Here is a 14,684-nt window from a genome sequence, read left to right as displayed (position 1 = left end):
TTCATTCATATTCATCAACAAAAGATGGATGTCTGCAACTCTCTAAGGATATTTTATAACCACACATAAAATTTACACTTGAAAAGTCCTTCATCTTGTCTACCCTCAATCTGGCTTGCTGCAATTTAAATCACAAGCAATTATATTGTTCTTCTTAGTGAATGTGGATTGACTGAGGCATGTAGAATGAACTCATTTTTTGTTCTCTTTTGGAGACGATTCTCCATATGCAGACTGCAGTTCTTTTCAAATTTCAGAAGTCTTATCCCTTTTTAGGGTGTCATATACACATGGATGACTTTAAGAAATAAATTAAGTGAATGAAAAATAGGAGTAATACAGATATTCTGGAACAAAAGTGACAGAAGAAAATAGAAGTTACTTATTATTTAAAAAGCAACTAAGAAGGAGGTTGATTGGGTAAAGGCAAAAAAATAAGAGAAAAAAATCTGTCATTGAATAGTATTTTTATTGGAGAAGAAAATAGGTACAATGAAATTTGACTCATCTTTGCAAGTTTCACTGAGCATGAAAATGTGCCTTTAAAATTTCCTGTTAGCCGTTGCTGGCTATGGGATTTTTCCAGCGTAAAGGGAATCCGAGTTCAGGAGGCCAAGGAATGCCAGAAGGAAAGGGATTTTTTGATGCTTGGGGCTCTGAAACTGTCAGTTTAAAAAATGAAAGTAATATAGAAGGGGCAAAGTGACATTTATCATTCCATCTCTCCAGGCTCCTGTCTCTTTAATCAGCTAGCCTGATTTGCCCAGTAAATGATTCCTGAGTGAGTGTGTGTGTGTGTGTGTGCGCGCGTGTGCGCGTGTGCCCGCGCGCGTGTGTTGTAGCTCTGTCAATCCTTGGATTAGAACCAATGATTGCAGCTTGTAGGAGGGCTGTCCAGGGCCAGATTGTACGATGTGTCTCAGTGCCAGAGTATGAGTAGAGATAATTACTGAGAAGTCACACTCTCTCACACCCTCAGCTTTCTTGTTGTGTCCTTCAGCAAAACAGTGGATTTAAATCTCCTTCCACGAGCTTGAGAGTAACGCAATCTGTCAGGAAAGAAAGAAAAAACCGAACCTGACAAAAAAGAGGAAAAAGAAGAAGAAAAAATATCATGAAAACCATCCAGGCAAAAATGCACAATTCTATCTCTTGGGCAATCTTCACGGGGCTGGCTGCTCTGTTTCTCTTTCAAGGTAAGAGCTTGCTATTGATTTGCCTACCGTAGACCCAGGAATTGTACAGTGTGCTTTATATGATTCGCAGACTCCCGAGTCAGCTTTGCTGCGCGGTTTGCAGGTGGAGGAGAGAGAGCGTTTAAACAGCATGGCTGGGACTACATTCTCCCTACCAGGCTGTGAGAATATTGATTTGATTCTGGCTGCGACTGGAATGGGGGAATGTATATGCATAAGAAAAAGGTGTCTGGTGCTCCTGTTAGGTATGTGGCTGTGTGCTGGTCTCCCTGGCTTTATGTACATTCTTGCACACACACGGCAGAGCATACACGGAAGCAGGGGGAAATTTCAGATTGCGAGGGTAGCGGGGTTGCTAATGTGTTGCTTACGTTACTGGGAAGATATTACAAGAGGAAACTTTAAATATCGGCCAGTAAACTTGCAAAGCTTCAAAAAGGAGCAAAGGAAAATGCAGGCTAGAAATATCAGGTAACTGCATTCCTGTAAGATTCTGGTCAGAGATTCAGCTTAAAGGAATGAATCAATTTGCAGCTGCGGTGGACAACTATATTAGTTTTGAATGTGTTTCGAGGGGTCATTTGTGGCAGGGGCAGTGGGGTTTGGGGAGGGTAACAAGCAGATAAAAGGCAGTGGGAACAGGCACGCGCAGGGTTCTGAAATTCTGGAAGGCTTTTCTAAGTTGAAGAGAAAGCGGCAATAAGAGTAGAATGCTAATTTTCTGTTTATTATTGGTCTGGAAGCCAAGCCATGGGGGCTGCAGTTGAGGGCCGGGCTTGCTCCCTGGCCAAGTGCATGCTTTGATGTTGACTGTGCTGCATTGGGTGCATTCGGAATCTGCTTCAACCCTGAGTCTATTTACTGCACCATGTGTCCCCACACTCTGTCCCAGCTCTTCCGTTCCAGCAACAGTATTATCTGCTAACCTGCTTGTTCCCACCCACCCTGCCCTTTGGTGGGGTGTGCGTGTGTGGGGGGTGGGGGTGATTGGGTATCTGGCTTGCCTTTTTCATATTAAAGATACCTAAAGTTGTAGGGATTGAGATAGGCAAAGAAACTTTCCCTGGGTGGTCCAGCCAGCAGTTTCTCCGAGAGGATCCCAAGCAGAAGCTCTGTCCTGGGCAGTTGTATTTCTAGAGGAAAGTTTGGTCTCACAGGTGAAAAAGAACAGGAAGTCCCCCTTCACCTCTTTCCCTTCTCCTACTGCAATATGGAGTTCTCATGGTCTCAACTGAGTCCTCACCTCTAGTCCTGCTGACCTCCCTCTTAGGGTAGGCTTTGTGGACCTCTGCTATCCCCCCTACATAGGTTGCAATGACTATCATGGGGACTTATGCAAGGTGGACAGAGGGAACAGGCTGGGAAGAATCAAATGTGTGTGTACCCTTGCCTGCAGCTCCAGGAGTAAGGTAAGTGGGGAATGAGGGTTCTGAGTCAGATGACAAGGAAGTAACAGCCGTGGATTTTGTAGGGATATCCTTGATATCGACTGCTGTTCTCAGCCTCAGGATCTCTCTCTTCTCCCATGGGGGCATTGATGGGTGTGAGAGTGAAGGAGCCAACTTGGAAGCATCCTTGAATGACTTCTCTTATGTAACATAGAGCAGCAGCAGTGTGTGCGTGAGTGTATGCATGTGTGCATGTGTGCGTGTGCAAGGTATGTGCTCACCCCTGCTTGTTCTGGGTGTACAGGGGCTCAGCCAGTGAGGTCAGAGCCATAGCACTGGCCGTGGGGAAACTGAGTTCAGGGCTAGGTTCCCTCGAGGAAAACAGCTTCTGTCACATAACCACAGAAATGAAGGCTAATTAGGCAAGCGGTAGAGTACAGGGTCAGAGGAAGGAAAGTGAAGGTCCCAAGTCCTTGATAATTCCCATTTGTCCTGAGGCCTGTGTCTCTTCTATCTATAATATCAAACTGGAGACAATGACCAAACTTCCACCATCAACAGCCCCATTGGCAGCGTGCCAGGAGCCCCAGGGCCAAACTGAATTTACATATAAATTAGCATACGTGATTATTTTTTCATCAGAAATAAATGCAGGGAAGCATAATATTTGCTCATACTTTGAATCATCCATGAATAGATGAGTAGAAAGTGGTGGTGCAAAATTCTCCAGGGTGAAATCTGATTTTATGATCTCGTTCCTGTCCTGAGGTGGGGATGGAGGTGACAAGGGTACCTCAGACCTCCTCACATTTTCTGCAATACTGAATCTCCTAAGAAGAATAATGGCCTTATTTGTGCTGCCCACCTCAAAGCCAGCTCTGAATAGGCTTCAATCTGTCACAATAGAACAAGGCTGCCCAATTTTAAGGCAGAATGGCCCCCAAGGACTCCCAGACCACATGCCAGTCGAAGCAGCAGAGGTGATGGCTGTTTTCTCTTTCAGGGGATGGAAGCCAGAGTCTGCCAGCTATCTCTTATCAAACTTACAGAATTACTGAGGCAGCCCAGGTCTTGGCTGCAATAATCCACCCCTATTGCATTGACCCAGTGGGACTAGTTAGAATGCAGTGCACATTCCAAGGCAATTTTTCTTCACTGGTTTTGTTTTAAGCTGGTTCTTCTTAGAGCTGCTACTTCCTGGGTTTCTTGCCTTCTGGAAAAGGTGTGTTCTATTCTAGTGGCAGGTTATGAACCCCTCACCGACCTGCTCCTCTCCCCAACTCAAGTAGCAACCAAGATCCAGCTTAAGGGCAGGAGATTTCTGAGGGAATCAGCACTAATTAGTGATGAGCAGGACGGCGGGGTGGAGGGTGGGATGGGGGGAGGAGGTGATTAGCACCCTGGGGCCCTGGCCCTAAGACACACCAGGGTTGATTAACTAGCAGCCTTTCTTTCTGGGAACAGGAGCCAGAAAGCTGGATTAGGAGCTGTCCTTTTCAGCACACCGCCTACCTTCTGCCACTGAGAGGCTCTGAAAGCAATGGCTGATTGGGTTGTACTGCAGCTTTACTCTTTCTAGAAACCCAAGCATTTCTCCTTCGAAGGATTAATGCTCCTTTTTAACACCTTCTGATAAGCTTGGCTAGATTCCTGTCTTACCTTTCTAATTTTCTCTCATCTCCTCGCATTCCGCATCAACTTATCTGCTCACTTGAGACACAAACAAGGCAGAATAGAAGGGAAAGGAGGCTGGGCTAAGTTTACACTTTCCTTCACTCAGTGCTGACAGCATGGAGACTGTTCAGCTGGGCAGCTCGGCCAAGTACCTGCCACTCTCAGTAAGCATTTGGGTGCCAGCAGCAGCCTGAGTTGGGCAATGCTGTTAAGATGTGAAGGAGGCAGTTGAGACCATAACAATGTTTACTGGCAAAGTGAAAAATCAGCTGGAGTAGTTGGGACCCTGGGCCTTATATAAGCATTGTAAGCACTTGGAAATATGGCCAAAAATGAAGTACATAAATAAAATTTTAAAAGATGGGAGAGGGACAGAGGAGCTTCACAAATTGACCGTTGTTATTGTGCTTGGAGCTGCCAACTTGGTGCAAGTTGTATATAGTACAGCAAAGGCTGCTCACCTCCCTCCTTCCTACTCAGAGGTCCTCTGAGCATTTAGACTGGAGAGTGCCCACAGTGACCAGCAGGCCTTTCTAGTGATTGCAGCTTTAGTTACCAGGTGCAAAGTTTAGTCCTGGTGCTGGACTTTTTGGCATTTTAAAGGCCGAATATAAGCCCCAAACCCTTTTTTATTAGCTTCAACATCTAGCCCCTGACTTCTGTTGTTTATCAGTGAATCTCTGCTAGAATGCTTGCATTAAGAAGTGCAGAGATCCTTGAAGGGTCTTTCCTGGTTCCCTTCTTGAGGTGCTTCAGTTGGGACTCTCTTCTAATGGTTCACTGAGGCTCTGTCCTCTGCATGCATGGCAGTTTAGCAGCCCTGAGATACAGCGACCTGGGCTGGTACCAGTTGCTTGTCATGGATGGGCCAAACAAACCAGTGTCGGTTTCAGCCACAGTTTACCCCTTGAAATGAAGTGAGCTCTCTTGATAACCTAAGAAGTGGTAACATTTCTGAATCAAAATGAGACACATGATTCTGGCATGTGCAGGAAACACATGCTGACAAGATTTGCAATGATATTGGCTGTCTACTCATGGCGGAAATGCTTTGGATGGGACTATCACATCTGGGATTTGGTTCTGTTCCAGGGTTTTTGGTTTAGAGCTCACAGTCCTGCTCCAGACCACCAACTAGAATACTAAAGATGCAAAAACAAACTAACAAACAAAAACATCTTTGCTTTATTTCTAACCTCAGCAGCAGTACTACAGACTCTTTGGGCACCTGCCTTCAAGATTTCCAGCCAGTTTTGGTGGCCTCCACGGGGAACATGTATATCTGAACTTAAAATCGTCTATGTTTTCTGTAGGGGAAAATCTTTCCTTCTGTGAGCCAGTCTCCCCACCTGTCTGCCAGGCTGGGGAGCAAGTCCCCTGGGTGTTGTGAGGACTCATTAATGCTTGTAACACTCCAAACATGTGGTGCTAAGTGGAACTCCATGCTGAGACTGGCTGTATTTATGCAGTTTACTTCCTTTCTGCTCTGTTGGCTTGTTACATGTTTACTTTATGTCTATAGTCTTTTGAGATTAAATAAAACAAATTAAACATACAAAATGGAAACATGCAAACATAAGGTAATTAATGGCACAGGTTAGATGGGGCCTGGCTCTTCTGTTATGTAGCCATCCTCCCCAGTATCTCCTCCGACCTTCCTAGTCCACTGCAGAGTGCACTGGAAGGCTATAGGGGCTTTAGAAAAAAATAAACAGGGAGCATGCCTCCCATCTATTTGTAAAAGGAGACTTTTGCATGGAGGTACAATGCTGTCAGGGTGAATGGCAGAGAGGAGGAGCATGGGGGAGGAGGAAAGCTGGAATTGTTCTAGGAAAAAAAAAACAGCTCTAATCTGGATTAGAAAAAAGTAGGAAAAGGAGAACTCTATCCTTTGCTTAGACTATGATTTTGTTTAATCATCTCTGAGAGCTTTGTATTTTAATTTGTCTATTTATTTATGCAAACTTCTGTATTAAGCCTGCTCTTGCTATCACTGCTTAAACTTAAAAGCCCTTAAGCTTAAAAGAGGTATGTGTTGATCCACCTTACCTCTCATTCTCTCTCCTCCCATTTCTTCCTCTTTTTTTTCTCCCCTTTCCTTTCTCCTTCTTTCTGCCTTCTCTTCCCCCTTTTTTCTTCCTTTCATTTTTTCTTCTGCTCTATGGGAAAAATAATTGATCAACTGACAGATCTAGGTCAAGCTGGCAGGGGTTGCTCTGCTTCATGCAGACTTGCCTAGAAGGAGGGGACAGTCTGTCTATCCAGTTCACAAGGAGGCCAGATGACACAGTGCAATAAAAGAGAGGGAGGGAAAACTAACGAACTGATGGCCAAGTTCAGACACCCCCAATAAGGATATCTAGGATCCTATTGATTACGAAGTCCTCAGCTATTTGATACCCCTGACACTCTAATTTTCCATATCCAACTTATCATCCCCTCTTTCTTGCTTTTTGCTCATCTTCCGTGCCCTGCTTGCTTTCCAGTTTTCCTCATTCTTCTTTCTACTTACCCTTCTTTTTTTCTTTTTTAATCCTCTTTCCAAAACCAGGGCAGATCACAGAATCTCCCTCACTTAAGTCATATTAGAGAAACAGCTTTTTGTTTATTTGCAAGAAGAAAAACAGCAACCCTGTCAGAAGAACTCTGTAAGTCATTTGCAAACTGCAAAACAAACCAACAAAGATTCACATTTTCATTGCTGAGAAGAGAATATTTCAAGAGAGACTGTCAAGCTAAGAAATCAAATATTGGAAAACACATTCTTCTTCAGCTTTGTTACTAAGGACATCTTAGGTAACTAAATTTAATTTCTTTGCCTTTTTTTTGGGGGGGGAGGCTTCTCTAGGAATATTGCCCTTTACAGTAATAAAAGACTGATCGAAAAGACTGGCTGGTTTTGGCTTCGCTTGTTCATTTAAATTTATTCTCCAAGGTGCTTCCTTTGCTTCAGCTTGGTGGTATCACCAAATTCTAAACCAACACAGACCATCTAGTTTTTCATTTGTTTATCGATTCGGTCCACCAGCTAATGTTTATTGAGCACCTACTGTGTTCCATTATTCATTTGTTCGTTTTGTTTTAGGTGCTGCGAATACAGCAGTGATTAAAACCATATAAAGGATGAGACCAAAGATAGAGTAAATGTTCCAGATTTGGCTTGGCTTGCCTTCCTTTTTAATACATTTGGAAGCACCAATAGGTGTGGCAGTAGCAAGGGGGATGACTCAGTGACACAGCTTCTGTTTGTGTGTGTGTGTGTGTCTGTGTGTGTCTGTGTGTGTCTGTGTGTGTGCCTGCGTGTGCGCACGCACGCAAATGATAATGGGCAGTAAGAAAGCAACCAAACCTCGATCCTTGTTTTTAGATAGGGAGCAATGGAGGAGGATACAAGACTTTAGTTCTGTGTTAATAATAAAAGACACTGCCTTTGCTACTCCATGGTGTCTCCTGCCAAGAAGGAGCTTATAGATATTTGTCATTCCCTCAGTTAATATGTGGACAGTGAAACTGGTGGAAATTAGTTGCCTTTGTGACCATGGCTTCTCATCATTAGAGTTACTGGTTGATCTTCAGTACTATTGCCACCCTATCTGTAGGCCTATACAACTCCATGTGTTCTACCTTCTGTACAGAACTAGAGGATAAAGAAGTTAAGGGGAGAAAACTTTTATCAGACAAAATAAGGATTTGCTTCAGGCAGCTAGTCTGGATGGGGCAAATGCAGTTTAGCGAACCTCTTTGAGGGGTAGTTAAGACTACCTTCCTTCTGAAAACCCTTTTATTTACTACCCACTCACACACCTTAATTTAGGGTTCCTGGAATAATAAAAAATGCATCATGATTTTTTCTACTCTGGTACTATTCTGTGGTTGGGACACAAGCCTTTCAATCCATCAACTTGTTTTCAGCTGTATGTACCCAAAGAGAATACAACTTCTCTTATGCTCACACTGGATGCTTTAGGATGATCACTCACCTGGCTGCTTCTACCACATGTTCATAGTGGCAGAGGTGATTATTCTTAGCTTTTCTCATGCAGAAAAACCTTTCTCATAGATCCACGATTCTTCCAAGTCAAGCATCTTAGAACAATTCTTCATCTTTTAGCTCTAGCTCAGAAGTTGGTAGGTCCACAGAAGGTAGTGCAATTTGTTTTTATTTATAATACTCGCATTCTCTAAGCCAGTGGTGCTCCATAAGCTTTATAAAAATACTAATGTCTGGTCTCCATTCCAGACTGATTAAATCAGAATCACTTCATGATGCGGTCCCCAGTGGTATTTTTAAGGGCTCTGTAAGAAGTCCTAATCTGTGGCCAGGTATGAAAACTGTGCCTCTTAAAGTCAACTGAAAATTATCTGTGACCTTGGGTATGACACATCCCCTATATGAGCCTCAGTTTTCACATCTCTAAAATAAAGCAGTATAACTAAAAGATTTTCAAGTGTCACTTCAAGTTCAACATTTTGCAATTCTGCAAATAGTCTTTTTGAGTAGAGTGCTTAAAAGGTAGTGGTGCTAGGAGAAAATATCCAGAAGCAGTCTCTGCTCGCAAGAAGCTAAGAATATAAACACGATCACATATTGATTACAAAAGTCAGAACGTGTGAGTGAATTGTGTGCACACAAATACTGCGTACTGTATCATACAGACTATCTCACATATCCAGATATGCCTGTATGTCTTGATCTGTAAGGCATTCTTAGGATGGAGAAAGGATCAACCAGTCCAGCATTTCAGGTAGGGGGAATCAGGAATTATAATAACTATTAATTGATCAATTCTGTAAGAGAAATTCAGGAGACTTTTGAATATGGGTTGGGAATGAATGTGTTAGAGCTGAACTGAGAGAGTGCTAAGTGACGGTGGGCCTTGGAAGAAGCTCCATTTATAAGTGTGAAGACTGACATAGCCTTCATTTTTCTCCTCATGAATTGGTTATCTGGCCCGTTGCTCCATTGCCCTCCTTCTCATTCCCAGCAAAGGCTCAGTCTCAGAACCTCCATGGCAAGTTTGCAGCTGATGTGTTAGGCAGAAATGATTCTGGCTCCACTCTCTGAGCCAGGTCCATTCTTGAAGTTCATGCAAGAGTGAAAACTTGTCTGTTTTTGATGGAGTCAGCATGGCTAGGGGGGGCACATGGGGAACAGAGCTACCTTGCAGATTTGTGCCAAGGGCAGGCAGTGGGTAACTCATAAGATGTTCACACTGCCGGCTTCCCAACGTGTTCACACTGCAGTGTCAGCCAACCCCAGAGTCATAACCAGCGTAAGCCCAGAGGAACTATCAAGATGATTTATTTCAATCCTTCCCTTTGAGCTCTAAAACCTCAAAAATGCAACTGTAGAGGTTCCCTAGCTTCTATCTCTAATAAGGGAACCTACATCTTTCTTAGATAGTCTATTGTATCTGGCCTTTAGGAAGACAGGAAGGAAAAGAAGACAAAGGAGAAGGATCTATCTGGAAAAAAAATTATAACATAGTGTCTGTAACATTGTCTGGATCTAAACACAGCTCTGTCACTTCCTAGTTTGAAACTTTTAGCAATTTAATCAATCTCTGTGTGATACATTTCTCTCTTTTATAAACCATAAGACTTACTTTAAGACTGTTATGAGGATTATATAAGTTACTGCAGATAAAGTGCTTGGAACACTGCCTGGCACATAGTAAGCTCTTGATAAATATTACCTAATAGTATTATGATTGCTACTAAGACTGCTACCCACAGGACAAGAATAATTTTTCTTCAATGTGACTTTTCTTCAAATATTTGAAAACATGATTCCCTGCCCTTCTCCCTCAAATCTCCTCTTCATTAGGTTAAATATTCCAAGCTTTTTTTTTTTTTAATTTTCTATATAAGCATCCATCAAGAAGGTGCTGATTGTACTTTTCTAAAGTTATTCTGGTTACTCTGTATCCTTCTTTAAGTATGCTTCTTCCAGTTGCTCTAAGTAGCCCAGAACATTACAAGATATGGTCTCTCCTGATTCCAAATCCAAACAGAATGAAGTCTCAGCACTTTGGAAAGGTGCGGGAGGTCTTAAGGCTCTAGCTCTGGGTTGCCAGCCTCTTACTTGATTGCAGGTCCTCCTGGTTTTATGGACTTCTTGAAGTTCTCTACCATGCCCTCCTCACAACATGTGTGCATACTGCTCCCTCTGCTGAGGGCTGCCATTGTCGACTTCACAAATACTTGTTGTAATACAAGACAAAATTCCAGAGGTCAGGAACTGCTTTATTTATCTTTACATTCCTAGAACAGCTAGCACAGTACTTAGCACAAATGTGGCACTCAGTGTTTATGGATGGAAAGATAGGTGTGTGTGTGTGTGTGTGTGTGTGTGTGTGTGTGTGTGTGTGAGAAAGAGAGAGAGAGCTCGCACCCTGGACCTGAGATCCTATTAGGATTTTTACAGGAGTCATGTAAGTCTCTTGACTTATCATGAGCTGTTGTTAATCCAACTCTTTCTTACCCTATGCCTGTGTTGTTTTACTGTGTACACAACAACCTGACCTCAGACTTATCCTTTCTGAAACCATCTTGTTATATTCAATTCATATCTTATTTCCGACAAGTTCTTTTTGGACTCTAAATCTATAATCCCATATGTTAGTAATCCCTCCTGGCTATAATCAGTAGTATGCCATATATTATGAGCACTTTGGTAGTGGTAGATGAGCTCAATACTTCTGACACACTCACCCAAGAGCAGAAAATAGTCACTTTAGTAGTCACTAGATCAGAAGAATAGAGGAAGGGAGAGCTATCTGAACCTATGCTGACATCAGAGGGAGCAACGGGGACAAGGGAAGTTTGGGTAAAAGAAAAGAGAAAAGTGATTGGATGGACTTATTTAGCTGAAGAGGAAGTGGTCAAGTGATCCACTTATTCAAGTCTATTCTTTTTCTTTCTTCCACAAAGTTTTCTGTTATAGCATTTGACATTCCTCCTAAACAGTCAAAAGGAAACTTGGCTCAGACATGTAAAAATTTAATAACTTTTTTCTCAATGCAATTGGTGATACATAGACATCTGTAGTTGAAAAAACCATTTTGCTAATACTGAAAACAAGAATTAATTAATTGTTCTATATTTCTACTTTATTTTCCCTTAAACATTCCTAATAGAAGGATCTAAATGTCTTATCATCATTGTTTTGATTAGTCTCTTGTAATACTAAAAACCAAAATAATTTAATCATCGAATCCAAAAGCTTTTTTACAGACTCCTAGAGTTGCAAAATACCTGGAATTTGCCCAATCTCCCACCCAAGGCAACAGTCCCATTTGAATGATATTCACTAATTCCTGCTCAACAATTTCAGAGATTTTCAGTGAGCAGATTTTCACTACCTGAGTTGTAACTCTCAATTCTGACTGTCAGAATCACCTGTGGAGATAGTGATAAGCAGATGCCCAGGTCCAACTGACAAAGATTCTCAATGAATAAGTCAGAATAGGGCAGAGTTATCTATACTTTGAAACAACTACAGATGATTCTATCATGCAGATACATCTGAGAATAATGGATATTAGCACTCCTTTTCATAGCTGATAAACTCTGTGAGAAAATGCTATTTTGGCAGGCATTTATGATATCTCCTCAATATCAATAGTATCTTTTCTCTTTATAAACAGTTCCCTAAATTTGTTTAGGGCAGCAGTGTGCCCATTCAAAATACTCACCTCTATTCCCATACAGCTGTGTATGTATGGCCACAAAATGTAGTTCAGGTTAATGGAGTGTAAGCACATGTTTACTGGGTTGAGTTCTGAGAATTTCACTTAGGGGGACTGTGCTTTTTGGATCTTACTGTCCCCTCTTCTTGACTAAGAGACTGGTATACTATCGGGAGGTCTGGGAGCTAACTTGCAAACAGGAAGATAAACAAAACACATTAAGAATGACAAAGAAAGAAGCTTTTACAGTGACAAAATGGATTTGCTGTTTCAATAAACCAAAAATAGTTGAGTATGAACACTTCCATATGGCTCAATCTAATAGAAAGATCTCAGGTTCAAGATGACACGGTTGTTGACCAGTTCTAGAATACATATTTTCACACTTATTATCACTTTTTAAAAAATCCCTATTTAATTAGGTTTTTATTACTTGTAGCTGAATACAATCATAATGAATCAATGTAGAGAAAAATTTGCATCTTTCTAATTTCTGTCAACCAGAGCTCTTCAAAATATAAGCAATAATGTGTGATCCACCTTCTAAGAGATGACTATCATAGACTTTACTTACGACATTCTTAGTTTCTTCTCATGATTCTCACAGGCATAAATTCTAGACCACTAGTTATCGTGATCATTGTCCTCTGAACTCTCTCCAGTTTGATAGTGATTCACCAAAAGGTATTACCAGACAGACTCGTCCAGATGCAGTCTGATTGACAAAATGGGGAGAGGACTATTTCTTACCACATTTTGGACTTTATGATTCTATATGTCCACTCTATTAGAGTGTTAGGTTCTTTTATTTTTCAGATATGCCACACTATTGGTTCACATTGATGTTTTACTCAATTCTCTAACAAAATGTTATTATACAAGATGTCTCCTATCCTAGTTTTCAGTTAGTTTTCTTTAAATGTTTCATTTAAGCATTTGGAAGTTTTATTATACCTTGGATTCATTATTTAAATTCATTAAGATTATTTTTGTATTCTGATGAGCTGTCATCACCTTTATGTCATCCTCAAATGATATAGACATGCCATCTCCACATGATCAAAGTGAATGATAAAGAAAAAGCGACATACTAGATCCAAGAGAATGGACAAGTTCTTATTTCCATTTATATTTAACCTACTTCAGAATGATTTATTCAGAACATATAGCATACTAACCACAAACAATAAGACATAGCTCTTACACTCAGTGAAGTAGACAACTTCATACAACATGGTAAGTGCTGAGATAAAAACAAGTGTTTGCTGTGGCAGCATCTAGAAGATTTTTCAGGTCAGAGAAATCTAGAAGGAAGAGATGTTAAAGCTGAGACAAAAAGATGAAGAGTACTAAGTGTTATAAGTGGAGGAAACTGCATATTTTAAAGCCTAGAGGCAGGAAAACATGGTAGGAATTTAGGAATTTACTATCTATTTAGGGCTAGATTGAGTGTGTTTGTATGATTGGAGTGGGGGTTAAGAGGAAGGGAAGTGGGTTATAGTAGAAAGACAAGAGGTTTAGGTAGAGATGTAAGCAGAGGTCAGACCTTGAATGACCTTATGGGTTTTATTAATAATTTTATACTGAGGGAAGGAACTGTCTTAAGGGGTTGTATGCTAGATAGTAATATGATCAGATTTGCATTTTTAATTGTTGAATAGCATTATTTAGTTTACTTAAAAATGTTAAAATGTTACTCTAGTTATAGTGTGAGAAATGAATTAATAGGGGGCAAGACTAGAGGCAAAGGGGACTCCGAAAGGATGTTTGGTCAACCAGGCATGAATTAACCAGGGTGAGAGCTGCAGAGGTGGAGAGATAAGATAGTATTAGAGTGTTTTGGAGGTAAAAAGGTCATGACTTGTAGATGGAGAGCAAAGGGGAACATAAGTGATAGGGAAATGAAGAAGGACTTCTAGTTCTGGGTGAATAGGTGAGTTTTAGGGAGATAGTGATGGATGCAATTTGGGTCATGATGGGTTTGAAGGTGCCTGCTGGACAAGGAGCTCTCCAATATGAAACAGTTTAGAAGCTGCTGAAACTTTGAAGAGATATCTGAGCTTGATTGAAAATGGTCTTCAACACAGATACAATTAATTACCCAGAAAGAGAGTACAGTACATATTAAGAGAAATGAGTGCATACCACTGCCACTTAAGGATTGGGAAGAGAAGAAATCTTGGAAAGACAGTTGACAAGAAGTGGCCAAAAACATGCAAGAAAAACCAGGAGAACATGATAACATCAAGATCAAAGGATGTGTTTGGGGAAGGCAGGAGCATGAACAGTAAAAAATGCTGCTGAGGGATCAAGTAAGATTATACTTAGTGACAAGACTATCTTCTGTTCCCTTTGGAAAACAGTTTTATATGATGAGGCTATAGCATGGGAGACAAAAGTGGAGTGAGGTAAAGATATAAAACATGTGGATAATTATTTCAAAAGGTTTTTTGTTTGCTTGTTTTATAAAGAAAAGAGGGAGAAAGTAGAGCAACAAAAGTGGGTTGTAGCTGGAGAAAATGTTGTTGTTTTTTGAGATGGAAAATACTTCTCTAAATGCTGATGGGCAGGGGCTAGGAAAGCAGAAGCATGAATTGGAGATATAGATGAATGACCAAGTGAGATCCCTCAGGGAATATGAGGAGTAAGAGTAGTGGCAAATCTTGAGCACAGGGAAGAGAACTAATCTTGAAGAGAAGTAGGAAGACCAATTCCATTACTACTTATAGTTAAGG

The 14,684-nt window shown here is 41.2% G+C and overlaps 1 protein-coding gene across 3 annotated transcripts in view; it reads left to right on the top strand.

Annotated features, from left to right (window-relative positions):
* Window positions 1-787: 787 nt before the first annotated feature.
* NTM (neurotrimin) overlaps window positions 788-14,684 on the top strand; it is an 897,130-nt gene continuing 883,233 nt past the window's right edge. Inside the window, exon 1 of one of the 3 annotated variants that reach the window (XM_016137929.2) lies at window positions 788-1,196. In XM_016137929.2, coding sequence (XP_015993415.1) covers window positions 1,115-1,196 — 82 coding nt within the window. In that variant the 5' untranslated portion in view covers window positions 788-1,114. The remainder of the gene's footprint in view (window positions 1,197-14,684) is intronic. The other 2 variants (XM_016137927.2, XM_036221177.1) reach the window with 2 other exon arrangements.

This window comes from Rousettus aegyptiacus, unplaced genomic scaffold (genome assembly GCF_014176215.1).
Source record: "Rousettus aegyptiacus isolate mRouAeg1 unplaced genomic scaffold, mRouAeg1.p scaffold_m13_p_5, whole genome shotgun sequence".
In the NCBI taxonomy this organism is placed as follows: domain Eukaryota; kingdom Metazoa; phylum Chordata; class Mammalia; order Chiroptera; family Pteropodidae; genus Rousettus; species Rousettus aegyptiacus.
Note: the sequence above shows the minus strand (reverse complement) of the source record. Positions and strands in the feature narration are given on the sequence as shown.